This window comes from Nicotiana tomentosiformis, chromosome 10, assembly GCF_000390325.3.
Source record: "Nicotiana tomentosiformis chromosome 10, ASM39032v3, whole genome shotgun sequence".
In the NCBI taxonomy this organism is placed as follows: Eukaryota; Viridiplantae; Streptophyta; class Magnoliopsida; order Solanales; family Solanaceae; genus Nicotiana; species Nicotiana tomentosiformis.
The window spans coordinates 73,748,236-73,774,050 of NC_090821.1; the positions used below are offsets into that span (position 1 = coordinate 73,748,236).

General features: G+C 35.5%; 2 protein-coding genes across 4 annotated transcripts; both read left to right on the forward strand.

Moving 5' to 3' along the window:
• The first annotated feature begins 2,522 nt into the window (after positions 1-2,522).
• On the forward strand, positions 2,523-3,686 carry LOC138900392 (uncharacterized). The gene is made up of 2 exons (XM_070187130.1): positions 2,523-3,244; positions 3,518-3,686. Exons 1-2 carry the CDS (start codon positions 2,523-2,525, stop codon positions 3,684-3,686), a joined length of 891 nt encoding a protein of 296 aa, XP_070043231.1.
• Positions 3,687-11,677: 7,991 nt separating this feature from the next.
• LOC104115255 (uncharacterized) lies at positions 11,678-16,256 on the forward strand. Of its 3 annotated transcripts, none has more exons than XM_033661037.2 (3): positions 11,678-13,069; positions 13,911-14,006; positions 15,913-16,256. In XM_033661037.2, the coding sequence occupies exon 1, from the start codon at positions 11,740-11,742 to the stop codon at positions 12,772-12,774; it is 1,035 nt and encodes a 344-aa protein (XP_033516928.1). In that variant the 5' UTR covers positions 11,678-11,739; the 3' UTR covers positions 12,775-13,069; positions 13,911-14,006; positions 15,913-16,256. The 3 variants fall into 3 exon arrangements, with proteins under 3 accessions (XP_033516928.1, XP_070043377.1, XP_070043376.1); XM_070187276.1 differs by having other exon boundaries at positions 11,678-13,044; XM_070187275.1 differs by having other exon boundaries at positions 11,678-14,006.
• Positions 16,257-25,815: the final 9,559 nt, after the last annotated feature.

Genomic DNA, 25,815 nt, shown 5'->3' on the forward strand with positions numbered 1-25,815 from the left:
CAGGTGAGGCCCTACTGGAATATAATAATGGCATGGTAAAATATTTATCAATGTAGTAAAATAAAATGACATTGGAAATGAATCAAATAGTATGTCACATTTAATGACATCAAATAATTACAAATAATATCTCGTGGAATCAAAACAGAATTTTCTTCAACTTTATGAAAATCACAACATTTAATCGAAAACAACTATGTCCATAAATCAATATCAACTAATCTTTCGCAATTTAGTCCGTGTACACACTCGTCACCTCGTGCACATGACTTTCAACACATTTCAATAATCACATCAATACCAATCGTAGGGGAAATTTCCCCCACACAAGGTTAGACAAGTCACTTACCTCGACTTGCTCCAATTTAACCAAGTATTATGCTTTTCCCTCGAATTTCCGACTCCGATCGACTCGTATCAAGTCATAATTAATTCGATAAAGTCAACAAAAATTATAATAATCACTTTCATAAGAAAATATTATATTTTCATTAAAATCCGAAATTAGCTCAAACTTTGTCGGTGGGACCCACATCTCGGAATCCGGCGAAACTTATAAAATCCGACAATCCATTCAATTACGAGTCCACGCATACCAATTTTACCAAAATCCGATAACAACTCGACCTCCAAATCTTAAATTTTCGTTTTTGGAAGATTTTATAAAAATCTTGATTTTTGTTCCATAAATTCACGGATTCATGATGTAATTGAGTATGGAATCATGAAATATAATCAATATAGGACAAGGAACACTTACCCCAATGTTTTTCCTTGAAAATCGCCAAAGAACCGTGCTCCAAAAATCCAAAACGAAATGAATGAAATGACCATTTTTGGTCCCTAAGTTTTTGCCAATTCGTCACTAAAAGTCCATTTTTCGTCACTAAAAGTTCACCAGAAATAGCTCTACCAGTCTTACTTCAATTGATCATAACTTAATGTACAAATGTCCAAATGATACATGGTTTAACTTTCCGGAAACTAGAATCCACCGACTACAACTTTAATGTTTTCCAAATATTCTAATTGCTTATGCATTGCGAGATATAAGCTTCCAAACTTGGCTCCACGCACGGAATTTCTGCAATAGAAATTTCTGAAAAATCACCATACGGAGCTGTTGGAATCATCAAAATTCTATTCCGGGGTCATTTGCACATAATTTGACATCCGGTCACTATTTGAACTTAAACTTTTAAGTTTTCATTAAAATTCCATATCTCGGGCTAGGTACCTCGGAATTTGATTCCGGGCATACGCCTAAGTCTCAAATCACGATACGAACCTACCAAAATTATCAAAACACTGATCCGGGTCTGTTTACTCAAAATGTTGACCAAAGTCAACTCAGTTGAGTTTTAAAGCTCTACTTCACATTTTAATTCATTTTTCACCTTAAATTTTCCGAAAAAGTTTTACGGATTGCACACGCAAGTCGAGTAATGATAAATAGTGCTTTTCGAGGTCTTAGAACACAGAATTAATTATTAAATTTAAAGATGACATTTTGGGTCATCACACCGGATGAATACAGGGAATTTCGTTTGATAAAAAATTTGGAAATGTACGTGAAAGTTAAAGACGTTCGCAATAATGAGGTTGCATAAAGCAGGGATATCCCTCAGTCATCGGGTGGTTATTCTGGAGAAGTTTTTTCCGAACAAGTTCTGGCTAAAAGAGTTTGGCCTGATTTAAACTTATCTCCACGAGCGAATGAGGAGTGAGGAAATAATTTCTCTTCTACTTTACATAATCCACAAGACGAGTAGTAAACTTTAATTTTTCTTTGTGTTACGATGTTTATTTTTGTTGTATTGAATTTGTATTAACACTCATATATTCCACATGGGGTACCGGCCATATATGAATTTTACAAGTTATGAACCCACGCCCAGTTGGAATATGCGTAGTTCTGGTGTGTTGGATCATGGTGGTCCATCCGGGAGTCATCACCAACAGGATAATGTCCATCATATGATGTCAACACATTACGATTTGTAAGTGAATTGATATAGCTATATGTAAAGTATTTATCAATTTGAGTAGCTCATTATTTTGTTGTTTGTGTAGTGAAAACGAGCAAGTTGAACCTCTTGTCCTGACTCAATTGCCCGAAGACGACATATTTAATCGAAATATGGCAGATGCACAGAGTCAGGAAGAGAACAGTGATTATAACAACAATGCCGATGAGTCCGAAGATGACACACCCTTCCCTGATGAGGGTGGTGATAAGGAGGAAGAGAATGATGGACCTGATTTGACGAGGGAGCATGCTCCACCCCCATTAGACCAAGAGTGTACGCGTCCCAAGTGTCATTTTATTCAAGGGAGATTCCCTACCTTGATCATTTTCCAAATATGCCCGATGTGGATGCCCTCACAAGGGATACTGACGAAATTTGGAATGCAATGTGGGATGAGTCTAGACCAACAGTACTAGCAAATGGCATGCTTTTTCCTGATAAAACGCGCCTAGTAAGGCGGCAAAAATGTACAGCATAAAATAGTGTCGTGAGATGACGGTATGGGAGTCAACTCTGGATGTATACAAGGTTGTTTGCCGTAGATGGTTTACGGGTTGTCATTTGATGTTGCGTGCGAGCAAGAAGAAAACAAGTATGTGGAAATTGGTTAAATACATTAGCACCCACAATTGTGAAATGGACACATTCAAGGGGAATCACTCCAACTTGGATGTTGACTTGATTTCTCTTGTCCTGATTCCACACATTGAAGTGTCCATAAGGTACACGATCAAAGAGTGCATTATATTCGTCCACCAAGAATATGGCTGTACCATTACTAAAATAAAGGCATTTCTCGGGTGCAAACGTGCATTTGAAATTGTTTATGGTAACTGGGATAAGTCATTTGCAGCTCTACCCAAGTACATGGCCGCATTGCAACACTTTAACCCCGGGACCGTTGTTGAATGGAAAGTTGAGCGGAGTCCGGGAATACGAGAATATATATTCAAATACGTGTTCTTGGCATTTAAACCAGCAATTGATGATTTTTTGCATTGCCGCCCGGTAATATCCATAGACGGCACTCATGTCTATGGAAAGTATGATATTAAGTTGTTGATCGTCGTTGCAGTAGATGCTAATGGAAGTATATTTCCTTTAGCTTTTGCTATTTGTGCTCATGAAATCCAAGAGACGTGGACACTGTTTTTGAACCACTTGAAAGAGCACGTTGTCAAACAACGTTCAGGTATTTGTCTAATATCTGATCGGTATGGTGGTATTATAAGTTCTATAGAGAATTTGCATGCATGGTAAGAACCGTATGCCTACCACCATTACTGTGTGAGGCACTTGAAAGCCAATTTCCAGAAGGCACATCCCAACAAGAATTTGCATGATTTAATGTGGATGGCTGCAATAGATCACCAAGAGCATAAATTTTGGAGGCACATGGAATCTATCAGGCAGGAAGACGAGGCAGCCTATCGTTGGTTGATGTGACATAAGCCTGAAAAGTGGACTTTGCATGCGGATGGTGGCAGAAGATGGGAAATTCTGACTACAAATGTGTCACAGTCTTTCAATGTGTTATTGAAGTCTTCACGAGGATTGCATGTCACTGTCATGCTGCGAATGTCATTCAAGCAGATGGCGGAGAAGTTTGTTAAACGGGCTGCAGTTGCAACGTCATTGATGGAAAAAAGGTGTTGAATTTATGCAACTACCAATGAAAAGATTTGAGAATACAGGTGGCGAGCACATTGGCATTCATTTTTACAGTATGATCACGACCGAAATATTTTTGAAGTTCGCACCACTATCCATCAAAATCGGGGGAATAATGTACACACCATAAATGAATCTAGAAGGTTATGCTCCTATGGGAAATGGTCCATCTACCACATGACGTGCTCACATGCCATCAAGTGCTTTCAACATACATGTTTAGGGCCAACCAACTACATTGATAAATAATATAGTGTTGTTGCATACTTAAACACCTATCGTGGGCAGTTACAGCCAGTGGGCGCTGAGCATTATTGGCCGCCGGAACCAATTAAAATGGTGTGTAACAAGGAGTTTTTGTGTCAGCGACAGATCCAAAGAAGAACGCGTATACGTAACCAAATGGATATTGGTGATACCGTTTATGCACGCAAATGTGGTATATGCTCACAAATAGGACACGACCGTCGAAAATGTCCTTCATCTGGTTTGGGTGTCGGTGGTAATCCAGCTCCTAGTAGAAGTTCATATAATGTGCCCAACTATCAAGGATACACGTAGTGTTTTGTTTTCGTAATGTGGTTGTAATAAGTGTATGTACTTATTTATCTTGCAAAATGTATCAAATAAAATTATGTTTCTATTGTTGTTAAATCTTATTGATATTTAACATTATCAGTGGAGTAAATTAATGAATTTCTCCCTCCCGTTCATGTTATCATAAATAGTATTGGATTAAAAAACCAAACTTATTACGTTGACTTTCGAATTTCAATCTAAAGTTATTAGAAAACTACATTGTCGGAGGAGGAAGATGTTTGATAATTATGTGAATATATATATATATATATATATATATATATATATATATATATATATATATATATATATATAGTCCTAGTCCCGTATGTAATAGGATAGCGCGGGTAAATACTATGTTATGTGTGTTGTCTTGTCGGCCTGAAAAGCTGCCCGCCTGCAAAAGCTGTATTGTACCCGAAAGAATCCTTAACACGCGAAGCATATCGCAGTTAAATACTATGTTATGTGTGTTGTCTTGTCGACCTGAAAAGTTGCCCGCCTGTAAAAGTTGTATTATACCCGAAAGAATCTTTAACACGCGAAGCATAGTACGGTTAAATACTACGTTATGTGCGTTGCCTTGCCTATAAATAACTAGCGCATTTTAGTTATTATCTGCGCTTAACCAAAACAAATAGAAAAACTTTTCATAAAAGCAGGTTTTTTTTTTCATTAACAAATGTCTGAACGCAATTATGTACCAATGTGCTATTGTGGCAAACGTTGTATGGTGAACGATTGTTGGTCCGATGGTCATGTTGGGTGTGAATACTGGATGTGTGTAAACAAGGTTGGAGGCAATGACGAAAATTATTGCAATTTTGAGGTATGGCTTGATGACCCCATTAAGCAGGAATGCTACAAATGATCTTTGCAGTATATTTGGGATATGAACTGTGAATACCAACGCCGTGAGTCTGAAATGAAACGAGAAATTGCGGCATTGCAGGAGAAACTAAAAGAGGCGGAAGAAGAAAAAAATAGGCTGGAAGAGAAATTAAAGTGGTTGGAGCAGAGAATACTAGGCGGTAGTGACTAAACAATGACATGTATGTGTTGAGTGTAGTATTTTATCTTTATATTTTCCATGTCATGTATTTTCATTAGTTGTACTGAATTTAAATTATATTAAGTTGCTATATTTGTGTTTGTGTTGTAGTATTAAAATAACGAAGAACCGGAAAAATAAAAACATAATGCGCATATAATGTAAAAAATAAAAATTGTTGTTATTATTTACATAAAATAATATTTACATAAAATACAAAAAAGAAATCAATGCGTCCCACGGCCTGTGTGCTTCAACACAGTTGCTGACCTGAGGCGCATCCCATCCTGCCCGACTACGCTATCAGGATCATCCTCATCATGTCGCCTCTTTATTGCAGGATGCGCTGTAGCATGATCGTTAGTAGTGCTGGCAGGCTCGGTAGAAGGGGCCGTCGGTCCAGCAGTAACCTACAGTAGAATAAGTCAGCTCAGTATATGAAAATATATATTAGTAATGTACATGTTAAGTCACAAAAATTTAAATTGTCTCACCATGGTCTCGTCGGGCTCCTGAATATAATCATTCGTTGCAGCCAGGTCATCATCGCACAAAGTGGCCTTCGTGGCGGGGCAATGATGAAGCCTTAATAAGAAAAACATAAAGATATTTATGGCTAATCAATGAGATAAAAACAAATTTAAATTTAATAGTAATACAAACATACCTGCGTCTCTGAAAGATCCCCAACACCCCTCGATGAGGAGCCATAACTCAGCCGGCACCCACTATCCACATCTCGGTCGGCCGATCATCAGCAACGGTCAATGATCCTGGAAAGTACTAATCCCAATCTTCTTGTGTAATTCTCATGCCCATGATCAATAATGTATCTGACGGGGTCACCCGTGAAGTCCCTAGAGTGAGCTCAAGCTGAAGGTTGTATGACGGCATGTTGTTGTGATGGTAGTCTGGCTCATGGAAGTCACCCGGCTGATCAGCTACAACATCCTCAACAGGTGCCTCAACGCCTCCTTGCTGGGGACCTGGCAGTACCCCGTGGGATAGCCATACCTCGATGGTACTGCTCTGGTGCCACATAAGCAGGGTCATGTCCTAAGCGCTCATCCTCTCAGGCTCGCCGCAATTTTCGGGCAGCCAACTCTGTAACCTGCCGGCCATACTCGTGCAAAGTGGCCGCTCCCTCGCCGACAAGCTGCTGTATCTACCGTCCCAATTGGTGGAACAAATGTAGGCCAATAGCCTACACAACATGTAAAATATAAATTACAGAACGCTAGGTTACAGTTATAAGTAAGGATACCAAATAACATACTAGTGCATCGTGCCTCCCGGCGTATGGAACGTACCGACCGCCAGCGTGATGAATGGGATTCCCGACGAAAATTCGGGTAACGCCGCGGTACCAGCCCATATAATCATGCTTAGTATCCGTCCGGCGAGGTAAATAGGGGGGGGGGATCAGGTCAAGTCGTCGGTCCCAAGTATCGATCTGCGCCTCTAGCCATGCCACATATGCCTAGTCCACCCTAGAACGATCATCCCGCTGGAAATGTGTGGTGTGCCAGGTGGGCGGTGGCGGTACAAGCTGCGGACGGCCAAACTGGCTAAGTACCCGCTCGGTGGCATGATGCTCCACAATATCAAGGCACATCAACGGGATGGAAGAGCTCCAAATAAGTCGGCCGGCCGAGCAATAAGCGCGTCGCTGTATGGTGTCCAGATGAACTATTAAGTAACAACAAAAAATGTGAGTATATGTAACACATGTGAAGCCAGGCCAAGTAAACTTAGGTATACATTTACCGGTGCACCCTCCAGCAAATCCAACAAATTCCTGCACAAGGGGAGATTATGTCGAGCCTCATACTCTCGTCCATATCCCCGCCGAAGAACCCACCTCCTAGCTAGAGGGAGAAACGAAGGTGGTACATCCGGAGCTAATGGTGGTAGAGGTGGCTGCAACTGCATGAACTTCTCCCAGACCCAAACCTAACATACAAAATGGACGTAAAATTTAAGATATATTTTTACTGGGTATGTTATAATGAATAGAGTATTCAAATATGTTTTCACCTGTAGCAACGGCAAAAATCCAGCAACGTCATGCTGGGTGCCCATGGTCGCCTGGCACATCTGCCTGTACAAGTAGGCGAGAACAGTAGCACCCCAGCTGTACTGGGGTAAATCATCTAGTTGCTCAAGATGATCAAGAAATCTCAAGCTGACTAGGTTCCCCAAAGTGTTCGGGAACAAGACCCCTCCAAACATAAGGAGCAACAACAACCTCGTGTACCGGTGAATATGCAGCTCCAGTGTATCGCCTGTGATGTCAGGGTGCAATACCTCTACATGGTCTCGGATAGTCGTCAGTTGTAGACGACTGGCCCCAGCCAGTGCAGTCTCCTCCTGTGGCCGGAAACTAGTGAGTTGTTGCATCATATCTTGGTACTGCCCACCTGTCAGCACTCTCAAGGTCTGCGACAGAGCAACGAGGTGTCCATCAACGGACAACCCATATATAACCTCCACGTCCTGCAATGTGATGGTGGCCTTGCCAATGGGCAGTTGGAATGTGTGCGTCTCTGGTTGCCACCGCTCTATCAAGGCCGTGATCAAAGACCAATCGAGTTGCAGCCGCACGATCTCCAAAATCCTATAGAAGCCCGTATCCTGCAGGCATCTGACTACACGGGGATAGAGAACTTTGCCCTTCAGAAAGTTCCACATGTCGTCCACTCTCCTGACGCGGAGAGTCTGGGCTAGTACCTCTCCCTCCCATATGTGGGAGGACCTATGATCTCCCTGTAACGACATTAGCTCATCGTTATAAGGTCTGGGATGAATAGGCGGAACCTCCATGTCGTCTATTGTAAATTAAACAACATTAATTACATGTTAGTTTTATAATTTTATATGTTTGTTTGTAAATTAAATAATTAATTTTTATAATTATACAAGATTTAATTATTAAGTATTCACATATGGTTCAAGGCTCGATATTTGAGACCCAGTAGCACCAAGATATCCTGAATTCTTGTATGTGTTAGTTTTATTATTTTACATGTTAGTTTTATAATTTTATATGTTTGTTTGTAAATTACATAATTAATTTTTATAATTATACAATATTTAATTATTAACTATTCACATATGGGTTCCAGGCTCGATATTTGAGGCCAAATAGCACCAAGATATCCTAAATTCTTATATGTGTTAGTTTTATTATTTTACATGTTAGTTTTATTTTTTTATATGTTTGTTTGTAAATTAAATAATTATTTTTTTATAATTATACAAGATTTAATTATTAAGTATTCACATATGGGTTCCAAGCTCGATATTTGAGGCCAAATAACACCAAGATATCCTGAATTCTTATATGTTTTAGTTTTATTATTTTACATGTTAGTTTTATTATTTTATATGTTTGTTTGTAAATAAAAAACTTAATTTTTATAATTATACAATATTTAATTATTAACTATTCACATATGGGGTTTAGGCTCGATATTTGAGGCCAAGTAGCACCAAGATATCCTGAATTCTTGTACGTGTTAGTTTTATTATTTTACATATTAGTTTTATTATTTTATATGTTTGTTTGTAAATAAAATACTTAATTTTTATAATTATGCAATATTTAATTATTAAGTATTCACATACGGGTTACATGCTCAATATTTGAGGCCTAGTAGTACCAAGATATCCTGAATTCTTGTATGTGTTAGTTTTATTAATTTATATATAGTTTTATTATTTTACATATTTTATTTTATACGTTTGTTTGTTACCCACTTATTTTTTACTATAATAAAATTAAATAATTAATTTTTTATAATTATACAAGATTTAATTATTAAATATTCACAAATGGGTTCCGGGCTCGATATCTTGAGGCCCAATAGCACCAAGATATCCGAAAAATATTGTTGTTTTCTCATGTTATTTTCTTACGATCGTTGACTAGAATTGGACAGAGTTTGTGTTTGATCTATCAGCTATTTTAACGTATTTTTGGGTATAAGAAATACTTAAGTGATTAATTTCAATAACTACAGGGATACTACGCTAAAAGGCACTAGATTTTACTACGCTAAAAGGGCACTATATTACTAGTCTTTAAGAAAATAAATAATCTAAACCAGATAAAAACAACAAATACATTTAATCACAAAAAATTCACGAAAATACATATACAACAGTAAAAAGTAACTTATTAACATTTTTTTAACAAATAATAATAATTTCTCAATTTTTACATATTTTTTTAGCACACTAATATCTTAATCCGGATAAAAATAACATACCAGTTTAAACACAAAAAAATACAAAACAACATAGAACACATTTAAAACAACTAATATGCATTTTTTATACGAGTTTGGACAAAAACTAAATCGAAATACCTCGATTTATATTTTTTGAAAAGTTGAAGATTTGAATCTGAAACGAGCAACCCATAACGAGAGAAGAGTTAGCTAGGATGTGAAACCAATAATCTTTACTTTTTGTGGGACGGGTGGGGTTCACTCGAGTTCTTTTGGGTCGTTAATGGAAGGGGGGACCGCTGGTTTTATTTAAAAATTGGTGGTGGGGTGGTGGTGGTGGTTTTGTTTTGCTTCTCTAACGGGGAAAATGGAAGGGACATTTATTTGAAGAGGTATAGCGCAGTTTATTAAGGCGATATGCCTGCCAGTCTAATCAACTTAATATATAACGCCCTTTTAAAGGGCACTATATATATAGTTGGTCACAATATTTGTTTTCCCACTCCTTTAGGTCATTCGAGTCTAAAAAGCCCACATTTAAGTTCCGGATTCCTTTTGCACTGGCAGAGCCTATCTAGTAAACACATAAGTGCAATAACAAAATAATGATATTTTTTTTACAAACATATAAACAGAGGAGTCATTAGAACAATATTCTTAATAGAGTGAATATATACGGAGACACTTAAAGTTGACACGATTGTTCATTTAGACACGTGAACTTAATGGTGTTCCTGATGAGCACGTATATTAAGGCGCGTGAAGAGCCCAAAAAACAGTTTTTATTTTATTTTATTTATTTTCTTCCTCTTCTTTCTCTCCACCACCATTTCCATCATTACCTCCTCCATTTTCATCATTGTTGTGCCTCCACTATTGATTTAACTCGAAAGTTTGAACCAACAATCATCCCTATTGATTAAAATTGAAATGAGTCTGAGTTCTTCATTCCAAATCAAAACATCATTAATGAGGTCTTTAAAAAGCTTGAAGGTTTAATATGGGTTACTTGATTTGATGAAAGTTTGAGAAATTAATGTTGGGGTTTTCTTCGGGGTGTCGTGTGGAATCTTTAGTTGAAGTTATAACAAATTTGGAGGAGTTTCTCTTAAAAATTTCGATTAAAATCGTGGTTAGAACAAGAATACACACGAAGATAGCGAAAAACACCAAGAACAATGATTTCCAAAATACCAATGTCTCGTTTATTTGTAAATGTGTTCTTTCCTGATTGGGTGCAAATTAAATTTTTCTTTTCTTTTTTACAATGTTATTTTTATTTTATTTATTAAATAGATTTAACATAGTTTTTCCTCTCTCTTTTTTTAACTCAAAAAAAAAGATATATGTCCTCATTTTATTCGTCATTTGCCACGCCAGCATCGAGTGTATTGCACACACTTGATAAGTTTCACTAATTGTCAAAAGAGTGTCTAATTGGAACAAAGTTTGTGTAATGTACATACTCATCAGGAACATCCCTAAGTTCAGATGTTTAAATAAAAAATCGTACCAATTTTAAGTGTCTCCGTATGTATTTAGCCTTCTTAATATATTGACAGCTACTACGTCATGGTATTGCGTACAAATAATAGAAGGATTTATTTTAAATAGGATATTTTGTAGAGGGAAGATTTGGGCTTGAATTGCTGGTCTCTTTCTTCCATGAATTTACTCGGGCTTTCCATTTGAAATAAAATATTCTAATAGCCATATTAGATAATAATATTATGTAGGTAAATAAATCATTTGACATATACAAATACTAATAATTTTCTAATGCTTAAATAGAGTAATTATGAATTAATCACATAAAATTTGTTTTCTTAGATAATAATTACAGACAAAAAAGGAGCATGCTACTAATATGCAAATCATTCGATTAAATATTTCACAAATAGGAGTAAAATTAATACAATTTAATAAAGAGAAGCATTTGTAAGGAAAGTATTGTTGATTGAACTAAAAATAGCTCTCGTGATAAGGTATTAAAATAATATAATTATTTTAATTGTAGTAATAGTAATAATAATAAATAAATAATAATATAATAATAATAACAAAATAATGTTAGTTAGGTCTAGTTTATGTTAAAAAATAAAAAGTTTGAAATGCATGTTTGAGCTGCTTGACCTAAACATCCTAACGCCAACGGTCTCCTCTCCAGTCCTCTCCAATGGAGTCTCCGCCACCCTCCGCCGCTAAGGTCGGCCGTGCCACCGTAGAGAAGGCAGTGAGAGCCCTCCTCAAATGGAAAGAATCGCAGTCCAAAATACAGAAAGTCCAACTGCTCCCACAAGACGACTTCATCTACCTCAACCTCACTCTCAAGAAAATCCCACAAAAGCCTCGTACCAACGCTTTCAGAATCCCTTTCCCTAACCCTATTCACGATCCTTCCTCCTCCGAGCTCTGTCTCATCATCGACGACAGACCCAATTCCAAACTCACTTCGGACGCCGCAAAAAAGATGATCAAATCCCAAAACATATCCATCAGCAAAGTCATTAAGCTGTCGAAGCTTAAAACTAACTACAAACCCTTTGAATCAAAAAGAAAGCTTTGTGATTCTCACGACCTTTTCTTGGTCGATAGGAGGATTGTTCATTTGCTTCCTAAGCTTTTAGGGAAGCAATTTTTCAAGAAAAAGATGTTGCCTTTGCCATTGGATTTGACACACAAGAATTGGAAGGAGCAAGTGGAGAGGGCTTGTGGGTCCGGGTTGTTTTACTTGAGGAGTGGGACTTGTTGTGTGATGAGGGCTGGTAAGGTTTCAATGGAGAGTGAGCAGATTGTGGAGAATGTGGTGGAAGCAATAAAGGGTGTTGTTCAGGTTGTTCCCAAGAAATGGAGTGGTGTGAGGAGCTTGCACTTGAGGCTTTCTGATTCTCTTGCATTGCCTTTGTATCAAGCTTTGCCTGATATCAAGCTCAAGATTGAGGGGTTTAAAGAGAAACAAGCCGAAGAAGAAGTGAGTGGTGGTTTGGTTGAGGTTAAGGAGAGTGAAAAGAAAGCTGATGAGAGGTCGGGGAAGAAGAATAAAGGGAGGATTCATGAAGTTAGGTATATGGATTTTGACATTGGTGTAGATGAATTGGAGAGTGATTATGATGTTGGTAGATATTTTGGCAATGATGCAGAAGAGGACAACAGTGATGAAGATATCGAGGATGATGGAGTTGAGAAAGCAAAGAACGAGGAAAACTGCTGAGAAGAAAGCCAAAAAGATGAAAAATGCTGAGAAACTTCTGAGTGAGTTGAATGGTGAAAAGAAGGCCAAGAAGTTGAAAAGTGCTGAGAAACAGAAGAAGAGTAAGTTGTCTTTGAAAGATGGAAAGAAGACTAGTGAGGTTGGGAAAAAAATGAAAGATGGGCCGGCAAAGAGTAAGATAAGAGCATAAGAATAATAATCAATTAGGAGTATTCAGCAGGGCATCACCTAAGCTTCAGCTGATTCCTTGTATCTTCAAGTCTTAAGCAGGCATTGCCCTTATAGTCGACTTTTGGTATTTATAGTTGCTTTTTTTCTTATCAATTTTGATCTTGAAGGAATCCGTAGTTCTAATACTGACATGGCTCTTCTATGTTAATCAAGGATATGCTATTTTAATTTAAAGCTCTAATCCTTTTTCACTTCTGATGGCTTTTCTGTGTTCTAATTGTCTTTCTTGATACGAGTATCATGTCAATATTGAATTTTGATATTTATAATGACTTTCAATTGCCTATTCAGGGATGAAGAGCTATAATCCATTTTGTGATTGTCTTTTGCAACTAGCTTGTTAGTTGTTTTACAACCTTTAGCGGTTGAGGCATGTAGCAGACAGACAAATTGTCCCCTCTTCAGCAAAAGAATGAGATTCTACTCTATTGTTGGAAGTAGACATTTGATCTGCCTGATGAAATGTTAAATAACATGGAATTGAGGCATAGTAATTCTATATGGAGCAAACATGGGAATGCTAGAAAATATAGGACTTTGTAAATAATGCTACCATGTTATGATTAACTGCAGAAATAGGATTTAAAATGTCTGCTCATGGTACTACCTTGGCAAGTTTAGCGATGCTGGGTTTGCTTTGCTAAATGTAGGTAAAAGGTGGCCTATGGAGTATTGACAACATTAGGGTTGATAAGTTTGATAAATCGATGAAATAACGTCTGTATCTAATCCATTTAGTAGTTCCCAAATAGTCATGGAATCATTTTTGATATGTTGCCCCCATACACAAGCAGTATACTAAAGACCTAGAAATATCATTTTAGATATTGATGTCTTTTTCTCTTTGTGGATGCTTCATTAACCCTTTCTCTCTGCTTCAATCTTAATTTGTGATCATGATTCAGGTTCTCCTATCAAGTACTTGAAGCACAAGATCCATGTTGGTGACAAGAAGTTGCAGGACATGAACGTTGAGTTGTGAGGTGCAACAACGTAACTGAGTAAGTGGTTGTATCCTGCATTATGATGATATGGCTAAGTCTATACTGACATGACATTAAATAATTCCCTTATGCTGGAGTGCATCTATATATGACTAGAGCACGGATAGATGGGTCTAAATAAAGGTATAACAAACATTAAACACAAAGACTCAAGAATGAGTACTAACCAACAATTTCAACTGCCATGAAAGTTTGGCTATTTATTGATGCTAAAGGTCAAACGGATCATAAAACATAGTAATTAACTTCTCAGGGAAAACAGTAATTACTCACTCGACAATGACACTGTTAAATTGAAATTAAGCACTTGTAGCTAGACAATGGTGTAAAATGTCAACAGTCTGAAGATGCAGAATCTTTAATTTAAAAAGTTGATTACTCGGCCAATATGAACTGCTCAGTGTATTACTTTAATAGCATGTTTGGCCAAGCGGGAGAAATAACTTATTTTGATAAGTGCTTTTGAAAAAAGTACTTTTGGAGAGAAACATTTTGTGTTTGACTAATCACTCTGAAAAACACTTTTGAGCAATAATTCGTCTTTGGCCAAACTTTTCAAAAAGTGCTTAAATTACGAATAAGGACATAAATAGATTTACTTAATAGTTAATATTATAAGTAAATAAATAATCTTAAAAATTTGTTATTACATGCAATAATTAAATCTTTTTATTTTATTTAAGTAAAATATGAAAATAAAATTTTAAAGTACTTAATTCTTTTAATATAAGTTAAATATATTAAAAATCTTTCAACAAATATAAAAACATTCACCCCTAAAGTCACTATATATTAGAAAGCTATCCTAAAAATAATAAGAAATATTTATACATTAATATTCTAAGTATTAGGTTTACCGGTTATTTTGGTATATACATATTATGTTAAGGGTAATTTTGGTAAGAAAAAAAGTCAAAACTGCTTCTGCTTTTGGGAAGAAACTACTTTTTTCTGCTTCTTCCTAAAATACGTTTTTCCCAAAAAAGCTTGGCCAAACACCTCAAGTTAAAAAAAAAAGTGCTTTTAAAAAAAAAAAAAAAGCACTTTTGGCCTCTTGAGAAGCTTGGCCAAACAGGCTATAATTTAGGCTATAATTTGAACAAACAGAATCTTGATGATCTCCTTCATTCGTGAAGGTGTGTCTTTTGACTTTGATCTATCTTTCACTAACCTTCCTTGACTAGCCTTCCTCTTGAATGAGGATCAAGTTTTGCATCAGCTGTTTATTTTGAGCCCTTATTTCCACTTGTAGGATTTTTAGCTTGAATTGATTTTGGTAAAGTTTAATTTGCACCTGGTATATATGATGTCTGTTTTGACATGAATAGAGACTCTTCAAGCCTGAAATTAAGCCTGTTAATCGGGCTGGGTCAGCCCAATTATAGCCCGGTTTGACCCGGTACGTTAGGGGTGGGATGGGTTGGGTGAGGGATGGGGGGAGCCGGGCTTGAACGAATATTTTTTGGCTACCGGTGCACCGGAACCCGGTTAGCCCGCTAACCCTTCCAGCCCGGTCCAACCCTGTTTATGTTGTGATTTTTTTTAAAAATTCTGATCGTTGTCAACGGTCAAAATAAAAAATGACCGTTGGGCAACGACGATTGTTTGCACTTTTAGCCATTTCGGCCTATCCCCTTACTAAAATAGCCCCTCTATCCCCTAATAATTGATAAATTATATTATTAGTCTTTTAATAACTATAAATAGCCCCCCCACTTCTTCATTTTGTTTACAATTTGCTCTCTTCTTCTACTCTAATTCTCTCTCAATTCCCTTTTGATTATTGAATTGCTTATTGCTCTCAAGTTCTCAATTAATTAATATTTCAAGTTTTATCAATTATTTAAGGTAGCCACTACAAAATTACAATTATCAAGTTAAGTGTGGTTACCATTTTTGTTAGGTTCAAGTTAAATCATGCCTCGTGCTTGTAGAGTGCATTCACATATTTGGGAACACTTGGTGGTAGAAGAAAATGAAGAAGTTCGCAAAGTAGAGTGCAAGAACTGTGGTCGAGTCTTTAATGTTCATCGAAATTGGGAGGGCACATCTGGTTTAAGGAGGCATATCAAGGGTTGTCTTGTGCGTCCTCCAAGAATTTGTATTTAAGTTGGTTTGAGACAATTTGGGTTATTTTGAATTTGATAGACTTATTTAAGTTTAATGTGTTAGTTTATAAGACATGTTAATTTGAAGTATTATTATGCAATGTAAATAAGAAATGAAAGTATTTGAAGTTTGATCCTTGCTTATTGGTCTTATTAAATAATTTTATGTAGCCACTTAATTTCAATTTTAAAATTCAAATTTCAAATATAAAACTTAAAATTTAAAGGTTAAAGTTTAATTCTAAGCCTTAAAAGTTTGCAAACACAAGTATCAATAACATTGAATAAGAAAAATAAAATATACTTAAAAAAAATAAAATTGAGCTAGCTCGGTCCGAACATGTTAAGCCCGAACCCGGACGGGCACACCAAAACCCGAAAAATCCCAATTCACTAACTAGCCCGGAACAATAACCGGACGTTTTTTTGTTTGTTGTGTCCGGCCCGTACCAGCCCGTCTGGTTAACACTGCTAAATTAGTTCTTTGCCCCTACTTATCATTTGATCATTATCTGCAAACCAAATTCCACTACTTTGAGCAATTCAAGAGGCTCTGTATATATTATATGATGTCATTCTACCATAAATTCTCATGGTTATTCTACATGAGCACAGTTTGACGTGGTAAACATATAGAAACACATGAACAAATTTCACAAAATAGTGCAGAATCAAGAATAACTTTTGAAAATGTATCAGCAATTAACACTCATGTGATGTAGCTGCACCATTAGCTTTTCTATTCATGTTACTGGATTTGTTTTATGACTTTTTGGAGTTAAATCAAATACCAATACTAAATACCAAAAAGTACACAACAATCTGATCTGTTGACTATCTTTCTCAAAATTGAATCTTGATTTAATATCTCTATTTGCAACTCCTAAAAGGAGTTATGTCTTATTTTCTACTCCATCCATTTCAATTTAGATGAGTTAGTTTGACTCGACACGGAGTTTAAAAAAAAGTAGAAAGACTTTTGAAACTTGTGGTCTTAAAAGCTTAAGGGGTAAAAGACTTGTGGGACCATGATATTTGTGTGGTTATAAAATCTTTTCATTAAAGGTAAAATGTGTAAGATGAAGAGTTTAAAGTTGAATTATTTTTAAATTTAAAAATGTGTTATTTATTTTGGAACAAACTAAAAAGTAAATTAACTCGTCTAATATGAAACGGATGAAATAAAATTTAAAGTAATATTTCGTCTACAGCCATTTACGTCAACTGCTCTATAACGAAACAATTTGACTAGCCAAAAGAAAATCTTAGAACTTCCATGATAAATATTTTACTGCCTACCCTTCTGTTTTTCACTGCGTGGCATTTTAAAGAAATTAGGTAAAGAAAGAGATATGTTTTATCACGAAAACAAATTAAAGGAATACCCCAAGACAAATAAAGCTGAAGAAAATTAGCCAAATAGTTGTAGACCTATAGAGATTGATTTAACTCCAAAAAGTCATAAAACAAATCCAGTAACACATATATTAACATGAATAGAGAAACTAAAGCTCAATTGACGTTTTATAACACAATTTTTAGCTAAATGAACTTCACATAGCTTATGTGCTTAAAATATTTTTCCCGTATACTGTACTGCTACTATAAAAATAATATACAACTGGGACGAATTATATGGTCGGAAGGAAATAAGAGGAAATAAAGATCGATGTTAGATTCAGCAGAAAGATACAGCGGTAAGTGAATAAAATTAAAACGAACAATTTCAACATAATATATAGTATCCATGGGATTTACCGATATTGGGATCGCCATTTTATCTTGCGAGTTGTTCTATGTTGTAATTACTAAGTAGTATGTTTTTATTATTTTCTCAACAGGCATAAAATTTTTATGTTGAAGAAGAAATATCATTGCCAGGTGAATTTCACTATTTCTTCGTACTTTTATGCTCTGAGTGTCAACGTCGAGCACGAATCAAGGGCAAAAAGAAAGTTTTTCCGTATCAACTGCAAGTTACAGAGAATGTTGATTCCAAAGGTAATAACAACTCTTGCCATTGGCCTAGTGTGACTGGCGACATCTGATAGCTAAAACTTTATCATCGCACAAACGCAATATTGTAGATGCGAATTTGAAGTTGACATTACAGACGGGAGCGGAACAGTAGCAGTAGTAGTGTCGGACAAACTAGCTGAAAGAATGATTTCATTGACAGCAGACCAAATATATGAAACTACCATTTTGGAGGTGCATATACTGAACTCTAGAATCATTTTGCTATCACTCGAAATTAATTTAAAATATTCACTTTACTCTGTGGTAAATGTTTTTTCACGGAAACAACTGTTACATGTTGAGCATATCAGAGAGCACCTGCTAGATAAGTTGTTCAAAATTTATTTAAAAAAATCACTACTCAGAACATCAGATAGACCACTCGGAACCGTTTTCATCTTATCTTACACGCAAAAACACTGTCTTCGACTTGTCACAATCTTCAACATCAACTACTATTGGCGAGGGAAGCAAAAGAAAGGTAGAATCCATCATTTCTGAAGAAGCAGATCGCACTCCATCGACCCAAGATGCAAATCCAAGGAAGAAACCAAACATACAATATTCAGCAAGTCCTCTGGCAAAAACCAAACATACAATACTCAACTACTCTTTTATACTAACTCTCAATTTGTTGTTCATACATATGCCTCAACAGATTTGAAGTGCAACAAAGGTCGCCTCAATATTTTTTGATAGCCTACAACAGTTTTAATACTTGCATTCAAGGCAGATTTTGGTGGTGTTATTTACCGCAATACAATCTTTCACATTTTGTGTAAATAATTATGCAGATTTTCATGAAATATTTATTGCAGTATAATGTTTCACATTTTGTATAAATAGCTATGCAAAAATGTTTCACATTTTGTATAAATAGCTATGCAAACTAACTCTTTGAATAATTTGATAAATTCAAGTAGATCCCTTTATACATACATTTATGTTTTCATCATACCTCCAAAGCTCCGAAGCATTTCATCATAACTTAATCCAACAGTGACACCATAGCCGCACACCTATACAAAATAATATGCAAGCCTAGCTTAGTACTAACAGAGTTACTCTCAAAAAGAAAAATTACCACCAAGAACTAAAATGAAAAACATATCCACTCAATGTTACTCTTACGTTGACAGGGTAACATAATATAGTAAAAACTGCATGGGCGTTTAATTTGGTCGCCCCTATTTAACCTGTATCCACTTTTTAATTTTTTTTTAATTTGTACCATCTTTTTAAACAATGTCAGACCTTTTTCTCCTCCTCCTCCTCCTCCTTCTTCTTCGTCTTCTTCTTCTGATTCTCCTGACAGTGATTTTATACGGTGTTTGTGAACATATATTTGTTGGGATATATACTATTAACCATGAGTTTGGTTTAGATATAGTATTTATTATGAAATAACTGTTTAATCAGTTTTAATAAAGTTTACATAGATCATATGTTAGTCTGTGTCCTTTGCTTATATAGTAGATAATTTAGTGTATAGAGTTTAGCTTACACACGGAAGATTAAATCATCGGTTCTTATAAGTATAAAGTTTGAGTTCACAATCTAATGGTCGAATTGGACAAACCATCATGGATGATTGTAGCACAAGATTAAATATAATTTATCTTGATTGTGGGAATAGTTTAATTCCAACTTTTTGTGCTAGTATATTTTGTATGTATTGAATAAACCAAATAAAGATAAGTATTTTATACTGACTTAATAAAATAAACGCTCTAGCCATTAAATATACTTATACTCTTAATCTTGATATAATTATTATTAGTTGTGTATATTATTATTATTTTAATTTATTAAAAGGCGAGATCCTTTTGTGGGTCAATATGCCTGGTAAATTAGACAATAATAATGTACATTGGCAAAGTAATAGTTAGTTGATGGAATTCATGTCTGGGTTTAGAGATTGATGAAACACCATTATGAAAGCTTATAAGTTTTCATGTGTAAACTCGGCCGATAAATTTTATATCCGACACATGAAATAAGTTAAACGAAAGTCTAAAGGAAGTAATCAATAAATTAAATTGTCAGTAATTTAATTTAATTGATTTATATCTGAATCTTAACATGGGAAGTTAAATAAAATTTAATGGATGAATTTCGAAATTAAATAAGGAGTGCAATTACTAATTTTTAGTGGAATAATTCGTAATTAATTATGGTGAATATTAATTTCGAAAATTATAATTAATTTTATAATTGGAAGTCTTGTTAATTAAATTCGGTGGTCCCTGCTGTGCCTAAATAATAAGAAATAACGGAATCATTTTCTTGGTGGAAAGGAAACCCAACAAGTTTTGGAAAAGGGTTTTAACCCTTAAAATTTGTGCTATAAATACATAAGATTTTCCACGTAGAGGGAAGAATAACATACAAAGATGTGAATTACATGCAAGTTTTGAATTACACGCAAAGATTATTTTTCTGTAAAACTCTACTGCTTTATGCATGAATATTTGTTCCCATAATTTTGATTATTCTAAAAATCATTTAATATATATTTATTATTGATGATATTTAATTAGAATAATCTGAAAATTTTGTTAATCCGAGAAAAATGCAAAAACTCCTATTTGGCTGAATTGGTTAGAAAATTGGAGGTCAACATGTTGACGGACTCCGATTGACTTGAAATTTGGTAGGTCCATGTGAAACGACCCAATGATCAATACACATCAGATTTGCTCATGTCGTAAGTCATTTTTCGGGCATTCGGGGTCGTTTAGATGGTGTTTTGGGCGTTTTCCTAATTTTCTGAATTTTTTTTTAAAAAAATATTTAAGTTGTTTTTAATTCAATGGTGGTGGGAGCGAGCCCCATGATCTCATGATTAAATACTAGTGATATAATGGGTTTACACGTTAGCTATTAGTAAATAGACGTGTTGTTGTATTGAATTCAATAATATAGGTGTAGGATTTTGTTGGCTAGGTCTTACAAAGTATACTTGATATTGTGTGATGATATAATCATTTTGTAAGAAAGTGAAATCCTCTGTTTGATATCCCGGATGACTACAGATTGGTGCGTTTGGCATATTTGTACATAAAAAATTTCTCAAATTTTGATTTATATTTTCATGCCCTACGTGATTACCGTATTTTGTATGAGTTTTATATTATTGGTATGACTTTTAAGCTCTGGTCCATAATCTGTCATAAAATAATTTTATGAGCTACATGTTTCTTCACTCGTAAATTGATAATTTTGTGAGTAATAAATAGTAACCACTAAAGTAGTTTGTTTATTTGAACTCATGAAAAATTCTTAATAAATTTGTACATGTGAAATTATATCTATTGATGGATTGAGCATTATAATTAATAAGTAAGATCCACAAAATGGTCTATTTATTTGAGTCATTAAAATCTGCTTACTGTACCATGTAAAAATTATCCTTGATAAATCTACATTAGTGGTGGAGATTTTTAACTAGTAAAAGAGTTTTATCTTTAGGTACTAGTGAGACCAACTCCATCCATGAGAAGAGACATTGCGGTTTTCGCTGAATGGGAGAAAATATAATATCTTAGGTTCTTGTGTGTTTAATAAAATGATAATTTATTGCAAAAGAAGATATTATGTATCCTAGAAATAGGAAGAACATAATATATGCATTGAGCTCATAGTATAATTATAAGAAGAATTGAAATCAATATCATATTTATTTTAATTCATGAAACTGCTTAAAACAATTATTCTTCGAGTTTGGTTATAGGTTGGTGGTCATGTATTTGACGAACTCCGATTGATATGAAACTTGGTAGGTTTATCGAAAACGATCTAGTGAGAAAAACTCACTGATATGCAGTGAATCATGCTGTTTTTTGGCATTTTGAGGTCGTTTAGATGTGTTTTCAAGTAGTTTATTAAATTGAATTTGTTATAAACATGAAGAAATTATTCTTTATATATCGGCTATATTTGTGTTAAATTTGGAACATGATGATACATGATGATTTAACTTGATATGATATGTAGCAAGAGTGCAAATCACATCGATTTAATCCTAAATACGCCAAAAATAGTTTATTCGAATTTGGTCTAGTTTTTGGGTGATCGTGAATTTCACAATCTTCGAATTACTTGAAATTTGGTAGGATCATCAGAAATGATCAGTTAAGAAGAACTCACTGTTGTAGTGAATCACATCGTATTTTGACGATTAGGAATCACATCGTATCTTGGCGGATTAAAATGTGATATACATACGAAAAGTTGATCACGTCCAAAGCACACCTCAATAGAGATATGTAACGGTCGTATGAAATAATAGAAACCGAACTAAGAGTCGGGATCGAATCCACAGGGAGCTAAGATGAGAGTTAGGGGTATATATTTCAATTTCCTCAATTGAATTATCTAAATTGCACTTCCACAACAAAGATTTATTTTCTATTTCTAATGTTACTCTAATTATTGCAAAATAAAAAAAGACTAGAGATAATTATTTTTAAGGTTTTCTCCAATGGATAAAAAGCCTAGGGTTGTGACCATGACCTAGGTGCTTACCTAATGGGATAAAGACTTTAATGCTTGTTTTGTTGATTGGAGTGTATTATAGCTATCAACTCTAAATTACCTACTCAATACCTCTCGGTCAAATAGGCATGAATCAATGTTTGTAACTATTAATTCTAAAATTGAAGCATCAACTAAGCTAAATAATTAACACCCAATCATAAACAAGCACTAAATTAGATACCCATAAGATTTACACACTAGGGTTGGATCACAACCCTAGTAAAAATCTAGCTATTCATAATGGGTTTTAAAGAAAATAAGGAAGAAAAACTAATTAAACTCATAATGGAAGATTAAAATAATTAATCTATTGTAAATACACCAAAGCAAAGTAACACTTTCTAAAATAGTAAAGAAAAAAAGGCTACAACAACTTGAGAGGTTCCAACTTGATCTAATTTTGTGAAACTCATCTATTTATACAAGGCTGAAAATCTCAGACAAAAATGCCACTCGGGAGATTCTTCGGTCGCACAATTCCTTCTATGATCCACATATTTCTTCATCTGGCAGGAACTAGAGTTCTGCGGCTGCACATTTCTGATTGCGGCCGTGAGTCATTCTTCTGCGGCCGTACATTTATGGATTGAGGCTACAAGGCCATACTTCTGTTGTCCGCACAATTAGGACTGCACCCGCAAGGCACTCTTCTGCGGCTTCACAAATCTTGTGCGGTCCGCAATTCACACAAACTCTTGGACTTGGTCTTTTTGAATACTCTCCGATCTTCGACTCTTAGCCCAGCTTTGTGGTCGCACAATTCATGTGTGGTACGCACTTTGCGCAAATGTCTACTAGATTTTTCCTCTTTGTTTGCGGCCACAAATGGAATTCTGCGGTCCGCAATTTCTTCTGCGGCCGTAGAAATTTTTCTGCGGACCGTACATTTGATCTTCTGTGGCTTTTATTGCTCTGTGCTTCGGACTACTCCTTTTTGAGTCGGGTTTCATCTCGGGAGACCAACTTCCAGTATTCCTGCAATTTTGCATAATTTCATTAGTTTCGGGAACACAATTCAATGCTTTTAGACTAAAACTAAATCTAAAAGGCGCTAATAAGCAGTCAAAATCTCCACTTATCAACTCCCCCAAGCTTAAATCTTTGCTTGTCCTCAAGCAAATAAATTAGTTCCCACCTCCAAAAGTTAAGGGTCCTTTCAGCGAGTCAAAGATGAACCATCCACACATCAGTTAGGACCAACAATTATCCACACTACTCATGTATTATCAACAAGGCGACAAGTTAAACATTCATGCACATGTAGTTCTAATGTGAGATTTGAGCTTGAAGAATTGACTTTACTCATCAAAGACTCTTGTTCTATTATGTAGGTCGTGGAGGACTCCAAACTATTCCTCCTCTACTTTCCATTTGCCTGGCTCACTTAAGAAATTTAGCACTCAATCCAAAGATTTATGAAAGGTTCACTCATCTCTCTCAAGAGAATGTTGCAAGTACGATTTCAAGTACCATAGGCTTTCCTCTCATATAGATCTCCACTAATGTGAGCTCACTCAGCTTGAAATTAAGTAGGACTTCTTTCGGGATGTAATGAAGGCTTTTGGATTAGGGTTGGATACAATACGGGGGAGTGGTTACACCTTTCCTTAAGCACTCTATTTTTCATTTCTCGGCTCACACGTTGCCGATTCTTTAAGGCACTTTCTTTTCCTTGGGGGACTAGAGAGACTTAACATCACTCTTTCTTTTATCATTACATTCATTTTCTCTCTCTTTGGTTTCTTCATGTCTGGGATCATTATCTCTCTTTGAATCCTTTCAACTCTTCCACTTATTCACTTTTATTTTTACATTTCTTTTTTGCCTTTCCTTTTCACCATTTTTTGTGCCTTGATACCTTTTTCAAGTTCCTCGTCTCTCCCCCAAACTTACGTTTTTAGCTATTTTTTCACAAGAGTGTTAAGGAATGCTCGGGTGCCAAGAGAAGGTCACGACAAAACAGGTAAATGCTTGTAATATGGTTATCAAATGATAAAGGCTCAAGGCTCGAGGCTTAAAGGGATTAACTAAGGATAACAACAATGGTAGGCAATAGAAAACTCAAACGGGCAAAAGAAAGCCTACAATCACTTCTCAAGCCAAGCGAAACTTAATATTTCGCCTTAAAATACATTCAGGGGAAAGTTCTACACCTTTCGCACGGGTACTTGGACTAGAAACAAATAATCTCACCCCTCACACAACTAGATTGTTAAAGATGATAGAGTCGAGGGCCCACAACGACTACATTCAAGATTGAAAATCACTATGGTTCAATTAAACCACTCGATGGATGCCAAAGTCAACACAAGAGTCACAAAGTCACTAACTAGAGCTATTTCTTTCAAAAACCTTGTTTCTAACCATACACACATAGTTAAGTGTGTTGGTACCAATTGAAGCATGTTTGACTCTTCGAGCATGGCTTAATTAGGTCTTTTTATTTATTACTACTACTATTATTACCTAAACATAAAAAACATACTCATTCCCTTAAAAAGGTTGTCACGCCATCCATCGTTGAGACGAGTCACCCGGTTCACACAACAACTACCTTTGGAAAGAACCGTGGCATTATAAAAACCAAATGCTTATTACCTACTAGAACAAACAAAGAAGCTACTAAATCAAACAAAAAAGCTACTAACTCAAACTAAGAACTAACAAAGGACAAAAATAAAGAAGTTAATAAACAAAAACTACTGAATACATATAATGAGAGAAAAAGAGAGAATATATATATATATATATATATATATATATATATATATATAATAAGAAATAAAAAGAAAATAATATCAAGTTATTACATGCCAAATGTCTCAGAATGTACCAAATATGATTAATAAACTCCACCACCCCTACCCCCCGAATAAAGCTAAGCATTATCCCCAATGCTTAACAAAATAAGAGTAAAAGAGGGGAAAGCATTATCCCTAGCATTGTCACCTCCCTCAGTCTCATCCAACTGAATCTCATCATCCTCAACTCTAAGTGTGATTGGGTTGGTGAATATCTGAGGCACTACCTTGGCAATGTCCGACAGTAAGGTTTGGCTCCTCAGACTAGCCAGCTGGTGCCACCGGTGCTGATAGTGCTGTAGGATCTAGTCCTGAAAGGTGTGGGTCAATCAGCATGTC